We start from the raw sequence: 11,287 nt of genomic DNA on the forward strand, positions 1-11,287 counted from the left end.
AGCTACAGTGTACTCATATAATAATAAATCTCTAAAAAAGAAAAGACTATTTTGTAATATCTAGCACATTGACTCCTTTCCCAGTCCAGAGAGATGGTCCCAGACTGGCCTCAAAGTAACGGTAATCCTTCTGCATCAGCTTCCAACTACTGGAATTACGAGCAGGAGCTACCATGTCTGGCAACTTTGTGTTATGTGTGGGCACAGTCACAGATGAGCTCACCTTTGCTTGTCATTATGGAGACCAGATGTCTTTAGATTTCTAGTGTCCTCTCACTGTTTCTGGAGCTTGTGGTCTAGCTGTAACCAGCAAGCTTCCAGGACCCACCTGTCTCCAGCTTCCCTCCACCCTAGCAATGGGGTTAGAGGTACATGACCACACCCCACCTTTATATGGGTGTAGGAGATCTGACCTCAAGGCCTCTTGCTTGCATGCCAGCACTTAACCCACTGAGCCTTCTTTCTTAAAAAACATTTTCTAAATCTCTATTCTTTATTTCCCATTTTCTAGAATCACCCATTCTTGGGGTCATGAGTCTCTTCATCTTCTTGCAACCCCAAGTTCTGAACTCTGACTACTTTCTACTGTGTCTCTTGGTTCTCTCAATGTTCTATTCCATTCATAAACTGTCTCCCAAGTAGCACCTCTATCCTGGAGCATGCTCAGATGGCATTCTACAGCCACCTGTCCAGTAGACCTTGTCATGAAATGTCTACATGAAACTTGAGATTTAATATTAAGGCCATTTCCCTGTTCCTCCTGTTACCATAAACAGTACCTATATCCTTCCAGTTGGTCAGGTCAAACATGCAGTCATCCTTGTCCTGCCTTCTACCTTAGAGCAAATCCCACAGACTCTACCTCCAAGATATATTACAATTCTCATTACCTTCAGCACTTGTGAACTTCCTAGAGCAGCCCTTATCTCTTAAATTGTTGAGAACCTTCACCACCCTTGACGCTATTCCATATAGCACCCCAAAGGAACATTTTATAACCCAAGCTGGGTGAAAACTCGTGTTGCTAGAAACCTCCCAGCGCCCTACAGCTTATGTTTTACCTGAACCATGGACATGCCTGGTGACCTCAGAGGTCAGAAGGGAGTACCCCTTCTGGGATGTTAACTGGGAGTTAAAGGTAGTATGAGCCCAGGTGAATACTGGGAACTGGAACCAGGTCTTCTTCACCTTTGCAAAAAGTGCCACTCCTTTAGACCACTGAGCTGGCTTTCCAGAGGCCCGAGGTCTGATTCCCAGCATCCAGCTCACATCCAGCTAACTGCATTCCCAGAACTGCTTCTTCTGGCCTGGAGGACACAGGCATACACATGGTAACAGATATACATGCAGACAAAACACTCAGAACACAAGAATTTAAAAAAAAAAGAGCCAAATGTAGTAGCAGCCTGTCATGTCGCCAGGCTGAAGGCTCAGGCAGCAGCTGAGTTTGAGCCCATCTTTGGTTAGTTACAACCACCCCCATACACTGAGACTGCACTTACATGTAGGCTCACGACTGTAACTCCAGTTTTAGGAGACGTGGCAGCCTCACAGATATACATACATACAAACAGCAACACTCATAAAATAAAAATAAATCATTAAATTAAAAAGTCTCTTTTCCGCTTAATTTTATTATATTTATTTGGGTGTAGGGAAACATATGTGGAGTAAAGAGTAAAAGCAGCGGGAGTCGTTCTGTTCTACCATGTGGATCCTGGGGGTTGAGGTTGGCACTGGATGCCTTTACCACTGAGCCACTGCTCTAGCCTCTTTTTTCCTTTTTAAAGAATTACTTATGTATGAGTACACTGCAGCTGTCTTCTGACACACCAGAAGCGGGCATCAGATCCCATTACACATGGTTGTGAGCCACCATGTGGTTGCTGGGAATTGAACTCAGGACCTCTGGAAGAGCAGTCAGTGCTCTTAACCTCTGAGCCATCTCTGCAGCTTTCTAGGCCTCCTTTTAATGTTCTTAAACTACTGGTAATCCTGAAGTTTGAAGTACTTGTACATAGAGGTTCTTTTCCTTTGTGTAATCTCTAAGATCTACCTCATGTAGTATTCACAGCTTTTCCAAGTTTAATCAAGAAATGTAACTTTTTTTTCAAACTACACTCCTGCCAGGAGGCAGGTAGTCCCTGCCAGTAATGTATCTCTTAACTCAAGGTCTTGGATGTAGCAAGAGCACGTAGCAGTTGAGGCCGGATGGGCTACACAGTGTCTCGAATAGAAACAGTACAAAGATAACAGTCCAGCTGTGGACTGACACGTGCTAAGTGAGGGATTAGTGCCACTATATATTACAGCTATTCTTAACTCTTCCAGGCACTCCTGCAACTGTATAGCATGAAAATTTCCCCCTCTGCCTACAACAAAGTACTTTATCCACCAGGCTCATGGTTAAACTTAGACCTCAGATCTTTCCATAGGATAGTAGGTGATAGGAACACAATACTATTGAAACCAAAGCAGAGTAGTAATGACTCAACAAAATAGTCAGACTAGTGTGAGGACATGGAACATACAAACAACAATCAGGTATTTTATCATTAACGTTTATTGATGGGATGGATAAATACAGATTGAGAAACATACTTGACAGCAAGATATCAAACTGATAGCCAGACTATAAAATGTATACAATATCCTTCTTTAAATTTTTTTTGAGTTTTTCAAGTTTTTTACAAAGAGCCCTTATGGTAATGGTCACTTCCATCCTATCGTCGCTCACCTCACAGCAGTCGAGATCCCAGGAGTAGCACCCAAAGCTGAGGTGCCCACAGAGGACAGAGGCAACAGCAGAATAATGTGCTGAGCAGTACAAAAATCAGACAAAAAAACAAAAACAAAAAGCAAAACCTCACCACAAAATTGTACCTGAGTGACGTAAACCGGTAAAAGTGTGTTACTTTGCTTTTTCATTTTTTTATTTTTGTTCTTTGGTCTGATAAGAAAATGGACAGTTTTACGTGTGGAAAGTCAGGTAATACAGATCGGTTTCCAGTTCAGAACCTAAATCACACCTACATGAGGCTGCTGCCCCGTTTTCTTTGGGTTCTTCGGCCAGACAGCCCTTCTGCTCTGTAAGTGATCTCACCCTGGCCATCAGCTAAGCACTCCCTCGGCGGACACTGGCTCTCCAGATTACCTGCCGGCAGACAGACTTGCTCTGGCTTCAATCAACATGCTGTCAAGTATCCCTCTCCACATTCACACGGCAACACAAAACCCAGGAGTTTCTCTTCATCCAACCAGGAAGACGCACTCATAAAGGGAAAGAGTAGACACTGATTTTTATTAAACATTCTTCTCCTTCCCCTTTCCATTGCCAAGTTCATCTTAACAACTTTAGAATGCTAACACAGAGAGCTCACCCACTTAGGAAACAACTGAATTTGGACCACTCCATCAGCTACCATCAGTACCATTCTTCTTCCAAGCTTCCATCCCCTGAGGGGTTAAGAGAGAAATGACAGTGTGGTGCAGCGAGAATGCTTCCTAGAAATCAAGAACCAAGCCTCAATCAATGCCAAGACATCTGAGGACGTATGAGAGTCACTGAAAGCTCAGAGGAATGGTAGAAAGCTATTTCTCACTATCTGATGGGTTGCATAGACTGCTTAAGTTCTCCCAATCTTAGGAGAATAAAATAGGCATTCCAATCTCAAGATGGTTTTGTTTCTCCTTTTTCCTAGCATGAGTATCAAAATAACTCATCAACAAAAGAAAAAAATCTTTAAAAAATAATTAGTTCCCAAAATAATGGAAACGCATATATTTAGATTCCAACCATACTAGGATAGATAGGACCCCTCCAATTGCCTTTGTCTAGAAGCAAGGTGTAAGAGGTGAATTACGTTGCAAAGGCTTCAGGAACCCCAGCAGTGATGTTACCATGATTTTGTTTCAATACTCAATCTACTGCTGTTTGCAATTGGAGATACTCAATTTTTCTATCGCCACTGGTGAACCTAATAATATAGAAATATGTAGGATACACTAAATCAAAACACTAAAACCATTTACAAGAAGGAAAAGATGTTGAGTATCAGATATAAAACCACAGTGATTCATGAATGAGAAAACTAGACTAATATTTAGGTATTTCCTAAACTCAAAAGGCATACCTGGATACTTCAGAAGACCACATTGGGTTAGGTTAATGATTCAGCAGAGTTTAGCCAATAACACAGGTATGTGACTAAAAGCCCTAAAGACAAGCCACAGGTATTTATCTCTACCAACATAAAAGTCAGGCAAACTGTTAGGAATGAAATTTACAAAAGTTGAGGCTCCAAGCCTGCTTATCACTCTCATTTCTTCTTGACAGTTGTTAGATTAAAAGAAAAAACAAAGAGCCATGTTTGCATGGCTGACTTTAGATATACAAATACTACTTCTCACCCTTTGAAGGTATGAAGGTAGGAGACATATGGCTTAGAAGCCTTATTTATACAGAAACTGGACAATATGCATGCTAGCTGACAGGTGTATCTGCTACCCCAAAATAATGCAATGCAACAGTTCATGCAGAGCCCACGAGAGAGGTTCAGGACCTATGCACAGACTTAGAAGTAGACACTGCATATAGGTATAGACAGTACCAGGAGGAACTAATATAGTAATGTCTCTAAATTAACCAAACTCAGTGTTGAGCTACAGTAAGAGACCAGCCTACAGAATGAAGTAGCTCTTTAGATTCTAGTAAGCAGTTATTTCTAGTCCACCACAGACAGAGTTCTAAGAAACTTAATTACAGAATTACTGCGAAGAAACGTTATGACAGCAAATATGACAGCCTTTGGGCTAAGGGACTGCATGTGATTAGAAAACACTTGACATTAATGAAAACACTTGACATTAAAAAAAACAGCCATGTTCCCAAATCAAATCATCAATTCCAGACAAAGTTGCAAACTAAAGGGTCCGTTTCCCTTTGGGAAGGTCAGGATGGGAAACAAAATCTAAACAAATACCAAGCCTAAATTTAGTAATCATGATAACACATCTATCTTGCACAACACAGGAAATACTGAGAAAGAAATTGTTACTTTAAAAGTTACACACCAAGAAATATCACTGGTTTATCAGCAAGGAGCTCCTTGTTTTACACAGCAATGGCAGGCACTCCAGACAATTCAAACATGCAGGTTAAGAACCACAAAGTGACCGTAAGCTCTGTTCGTTGTTCCTATCCATTCTTTCCTCTCCTGGGCCAGTCCATCAACAACAGTAACCGCCTCAGTGTTTTCCTAGTCTGTCTTGACAAGCAGCCCCTTACGACTCCTGTTTCCCTGTGACTTTCAATGAAGAGAGCCAGCTGCTCCCTAGACTACTTGGCACGACAGAAGCTTCAATTAATTTCAATTAATTAAAACAAGAGACGAATTATTTTCATAGCACCATCTTATCCATAGCCCCCCAAAACCCACATACACGTGTTGTGTACACACACACACACACACACACACACACACACACACACACGCTCATCCAATGAACCAAATAACAGCAATGATCTGTGGCTAGGTAGCATTTTTCAGTTAGACAGCCTGGCTTACAATTTTTATCTAGTCAGTATTTTTTTCAAGATTTCCTTCATCAAAAGTGTTTCCTTCTAATGTCTGGAACAATCAAGACCCATAGCAGGACTCCTGATCCACTTTTTTAAAGGACTTTTAACAATCAAAAGCCACCCACTATAAAATAATCTGAACAGAACAGTGTCTGTTGGCTAGGCTTGCTCATTCATTATACCAACGCGGTTCAATTAAAACTCTGAAGTCCAATAGCCTGCTAACTGCAAGTATGCAGTTGTTTCCCATTAGATAAACAGATAAAAAGTGAATCTTACATTCATAATGTAACTTAAACACAAAGTCTTCAGAATCCCAAATCAATTTCATTGTCTTTAGTATCATCAACTCCCTGGCTTCTCCCAATCCTATTATCACACACCAGACACGCAAACCCAACATGAAAAGCAAGCCTCTCTGTAGAGGAGAGGCCGCCTTAGTTCATAGCTTCTTCCTGAAGCCCATCTCCATTCTGCATTGAAAACACAGAAAGGAGTAACAGGGAAGTTTCCATAGTGCTGCTACGGAGTCAGGTCATTGGCTACACCTGCCAAAACTAGAAGCTAGAGGGCTGCTACTCATCACAGCATAAGCCTGTGGTGAAGGGAGGAGAGGACTCACACTGTCAACACGTCTCCTATTTTCAAAGCCAACTACTCTCTCTAGTAGAATGCTGAGATGTGAAAATGGTTAAAAGAGTGGAGGAAAAAGGTAACATGATTTTAAACACTTGCACTCGCGGACACACACACACACACACACACACACACACACACACACACACACTTTAAAGATCTCAATACTTCAAGTGGCCTGAGTCTATTTCACTCTTGGCCAAGAGCCTACCCTCCCCCCCACCCTGCACATATTCCCACCCTCTTACCCCCTCCCCCCACCAGTCATTGCTATGTTCCTCATACACACAGCAAAATCCCTTTCCCCTTCCCGATTATATAAAAAAACTAAACATAACTTACTTTCTTTAAATTATTTTTTAAAAGTCTCTTAAAGATTTGACGTTTAAATACTTCCTCTCTTCTGATATGTTAAACACCAAAAGAATGCACAACTGTTTGATATGCCCTCCATGTTTTTCTGGTGAGAAGAGGGAAGGGAACTGCTCCAATCAACCTAGTTAGGATGGGGAGAGGCCAAGAGGAGTGTGTTCTTCATCCTTCACAGCTTCAACATAATCCTCCTACCTCTCTAATGCCGGGACGAACTACAGATGTATGAGGCAGCAGATCTAATAACTGAGGCCCTCCACCACCCTCCCACCTGTCTCAATAGCGATTTATTCCTTAGGTGACATATTTCATAAGGGATGTAATTTTCGTAGTCTAGTATCAGTAGTCAAAACAAAAACAAAAAAAAACAAAAAAAAACAAAAAGGTGTTTTTTGTTTTTGAAGTTTTTGCCTCTTTTTTCTTTTTTCACTTAGGAAGAGGTGGAAGTGGTGGAGGGGGTTCTGATGGGAGGGGTGGTGGCCGAGGTTTGTCTGTATTGCCAGATCTGGAGGGGATGCCACCAGCTCTTGGATTCATATACTCCCCGTAAGAATGGACAAATTCAAACGGAGGGGGCTGAGTGGGCTGAACACCCTGGGCACTAAGCAGGGAGTGGAGCATGTTCACAGTATCTTGATAATCTATCGACTGAGCTGCGCTGTGACCATTAGCTCCAGGAGGACCTTTCTCCAGTTTCATATGAGGAACTCGAGTTTTACAGCTAGGCTGTGAAAAGGGCAGGCCACTTGTGTCTGAGCTATGCCCAGGCAACTGGGTCATTGTAGAGAGGGGGGGGAAGGGGAAGTTCAAGGAAGAAGTTTTAGTACTCTTGGCAATCTTAGCTGGATGATCAAACACTGCTGCCCCAGTCTCTTCCGGGGGACCCCTTTTACGAGTAGAGCTCGAAGAAGACAAAGTACTAGCCAAGCTGTAGGTTTTGTGTGCTAAGGTGCTTGTCTGGCTGCTGTGTTTTGGATCACTGGGGCGCTTGCTCACGGGGCCGACTGGCAGCTGTAAGTGAGAGTGCCTGTGTGAGTGGTGGTTGTGATGGTGGTGGTGGTTAGACGGGTGAGTCCTCGGCTTCTCCTTGTGCTCGCGGCTCTTGGCGACACTGTCTTCTACAGAATTGTGCTTATCACCTGCAGAGTGAACTTTAATGCACATTTTTATCTCCTCTGGTTTTGAAGAACCGGCTTTATCTCCACTAGCCACTGGGAGTCTCATTTTCAGAGCTGATTTGTCAGCCTTATCCAGAAAAGGACGGTCAGGATTTTCTGAGCCCTCAATGGGCATTTTCAGAATAACTGAAGAATGGCTGTCGTGAGACAAGAGATTCTGGGCAGCATAGGCATACTGTGACTTCACATTGGCCTCCATGTTCTCCAGCTGCCTCTTCTGAGCAGCCAGCTCTTCAGCGTGCTTTGCACGGTATTCTTTAAGTGAAACTTTAGCAGATGGCACGCTCTTGCTAGTCTGCTTCTGGGAAACAAATGCACTCGAACCATCATGTTGCAAGGAATGATCAACTCCAATAAGTGCTAAATTCTCACTAGTCCGATGACCCTGGGAAGCTTCTAGTTTAAAAGGAGGTTGGGAAGACAGCCATCGCTCGCCTTGCAACATATCCACACTAGTCAGACTGCTTGAAGACTCCTCAGAGGCAGGCAGGGAAGGCACTGCACTTGTAGCCGTAGTTGACATGCTCATCAATCCTGCAATAGTTGTGTCTGAAGAGGTCTGAGAAATCATATTGAGGATTGTCTGCTCCGATGTGTTTTCATCTGTTCCTCGGTCTTCTGGTTTGGTTTTCATGGCAGCCTGGTATGCCTAGAATAAAGCAAATACATCTTCATTCCTAGCAATTGACTAAGGGGCAGTATAGGGAAACATCAACTAAGGGGAACTTTTTTCATGGCATTGTGTTCCTTTGTGTGCTGGAGGCGGGGTTTGCTTTGTTTAAGACCAAACATGTCTCAAACTCGGAGACCCTCCTGTCTCTACCTCCTGAGTGCTTAAAGACATTCATCATCACACCCAGAACATAAAGCCATTCTTTTTTCTTTTTCTTTTCTTTTCTTTTTTTTTTTGGTTTTTCAAGACAGCGTTTCTCTGTGTAACTGTGCCTGTCCTGGAACTCACTCTGTAGACCAGGCTGTCCTCAAACTCAGAAATCTGCCTGCCTGGCCTCCCAAGTGCTGGGATTATAGGTGTGCGCCACCACCGCCCAGCATAAAGCCATTCTTAAACATTCAGTATAACTATAATTACTTAAAGGCTGCAGTTAGCCTTTAAATAAATTCTAGAAAATTTGATGAGGTTTTGTATGAAAATAAAAGATTAAGCCGGGCAGTGGTTACGCGCACAGACGGATCTCTGAGTTCGAGGCCAGCCTGGTCTACAGAGTGAGTTCCAGGACAGCCAGGGCACACAGAGAAACTCTGTCTCAAAACAAAACAAAACAAAACAAAACAATAAAACAAACAACAACAAAAAAAAAAAAAAAAAAAAAAAAGAAGAAGAGAAAAGATTAAGTACATGCTTTTAAGTCTACTTCTAACTCTAAGCTTCTAGAGGCAGAAATTATCCATAATTCACCGGACTCAGGGGAATTAGCCTGAACTAATAAGAAATAAGGGAAATGTCTATGCATGGTGGTCCATTCTTGCAATTCCAGCACTTAAATGGTAGAGGCAGAGGCAAGAGGGTGAGGAGACCAAGGCCAGGCTCTAGAATAGTGAGGCTCAGGCCAGCTGGAGCTCGTGAGACTCTGTCTCAAAAGGGCTGGGACAAGGCTTTATCCCTTCTTGTTGGGTGAAGTGAAGGCAGGTGAGTGAAGGCAGGGCCTGTGCATGGTGAGGGCTCATCTGCCTCAAGTTCTTCTATCTGATGCTGTGGGGAAGGGAATGACCATTATCTCTTAAGACTAAAATATCTGCACTATAACTCCAGCCTGCAACCCATTTAAGAAGAAAACCGTGGGCTGAAGAGATGGCTCAGCAGTTAACAACCCCCAAGTCTCAGCACATGTAGCCCCAGGTGGTCTCAAGTTCACAGAGATCTATCTTGTCTGTCTCCCAACTGCTGGTATTAAAGGCATGCTGCACCATGCCCAACTGTAATGATAAACCTTTTTAAAAAGAAAAAAGGAGAGGGATGGGAGAAAGAAAAAAAGAGTAAAACATTTTTAAAGCTTTCTCTTTTTTTAATTAATGTTTTAAAATGTAGGAGTACTCTATTTGCATGTATACCTATATCCCAGAGAGGCATCAGATCACTTTATAGGTAGTCATGAGCCACTATGTGGGTGCTAGGAATTGAGCTCAGAAACTCTGCAAGAAAGGCCAGTGTTCTAAACCACTGAGCCACCTCATCAGTTCTAAAACATTTTTTTTTAAAGATTCATTTATTTCATATATGTGAGTACACTGTCACAGTTGCTGTCTTCAGACATAAGAAGGGGGCATTGTATCCCATTACAGATGGTTGTGAGCCACCATGTAGTTGCTGGGAATTGAACTCAGGACCTCTGTAAAAGCAGTCAGTGCTCTTAACTGCTGAGCCATCTCTCCAGTCCAACCCTCTAAAACATTTTTTTTGTTCGAGACAGGGTTTCTCTGTATAGCCCTGGCTGTCCTGGAACTCACTCTGTAGACCAGGCTGCCGATTAGTGCTGGGATTAAAGGCATGTGTCACCACCGCCCGGCCCTCTAAAACATTTTTAAAGTAAAATTTTTAAAGAAAAAATTACACTCAACCCTAATTCCATCCATACCTTGCCCTACAGTATTTTATCCCCTAAAGACTGAAATCTTAGTTCATATCCATGCTATAACGTCACAAATACTGTCAAATAAGAAGGAAACTCCAAACCTAGCACACACATCCAATTCTGGTATATTCACTGATGCAGTTGAAAGAAAGAATAAAGCCAGGAAGTGGTGGCACATGTCTTTAATCCCAGCACTTGTGAGGCAAAGGCAGGCAGATTACTGAGTTTGAGGTCAGCCTTGTCTACAGAGTGAGTTCCAGGACAGTCAGGGCTATACGGAGAAATGGATATGAATGGAAATGAATATGTCTGGGAAAGAAGAGAAAAGAAAACACCTACCCTCCAATTCCGAATACGTTTCAGCCTGCTTGGAGTTTTCTCTAGAATCTGTAGAAATTCATGTGTCAATTCTACAAATGAAACATTCAAAAAATGCTCAGAGACAAGAATGAAATGAAACAAGAATAACCTCAACTAACTCACTGTTTTCAAGTCATGTTTGGCCAGATATGTGACAAATCAAGACGTGCGTTTCAAGGTCCCTTACACTAAAACTTACCATCTAAAAGTTCCAAGGTCACAGTGGCGTCAACATACTCCCACCAGTGCTTCCCGTCAGTTGAGACTGGGATCTCCCAGTTGGACCACTTGCAAGCCAGATGGATGCAGACACAGGCCACCACAGGAGGTGTGTACTGCAGGCTAAATGTGGTCAAATGCAGGCTGACATCAAAGGGAAGGAAACAGAGAGTGTCATGAGCCCTCGATTCTCAACCCTAAACTAAAACTCTCCATTATTTAAAAAAAAAAAAAACCAAAAAACCAAAAACAAAAACCACAGGAGAGTGAGAGGGACAAGAAATATCCTGTGCTCTGACTTAGCATTCAACATCATTTTCTTCTTTCCTTTTTTTTTTTTTTTTTTTTTT

At 42.5% G+C, this 11,287-nt stretch overlaps 1 protein-coding gene across 2 annotated transcripts in view; it reads right to left on the bottom strand.

Annotated features, from left to right (window-relative positions):
* Positions 1 to 2,545: 2,545 nt before the first annotated feature.
* Positions 2,546 to 11,287, bottom strand: part of Ccnt1 (cyclin T1) — a 32,142-nt gene continuing 23,400 nt past the window's right edge. Inside the window, exons 7-9 of one of the 2 annotated variants that reach the window (XM_031354827.1) lie at positions 10,918 to 11,081; positions 10,698 to 10,768; positions 2,546 to 8,416 (exon numbers count right to left, since the gene is read on the bottom strand). In XM_031354827.1, coding sequence (XP_031210687.1) covers positions 7,016 to 8,416; positions 10,698 to 10,768; positions 10,918 to 11,081 — 1,636 coding nt within the window. In that variant the 3' untranslated portion in view covers positions 2,546 to 7,015. The remainder of the gene's footprint in view (positions 8,417 to 10,697; positions 10,769 to 10,917; positions 11,082 to 11,287) is intronic. The other variant, XR_004113761.1, reaches the window with a different exon arrangement.

Source organism: Mastomys coucha, unplaced genomic scaffold (genome assembly GCF_008632895.1).
Source record: "Mastomys coucha isolate ucsf_1 unplaced genomic scaffold, UCSF_Mcou_1 pScaffold11, whole genome shotgun sequence".
NCBI classification, from domain to species: domain Eukaryota; kingdom Metazoa; phylum Chordata; class Mammalia; order Rodentia; family Muridae; genus Mastomys; species Mastomys coucha.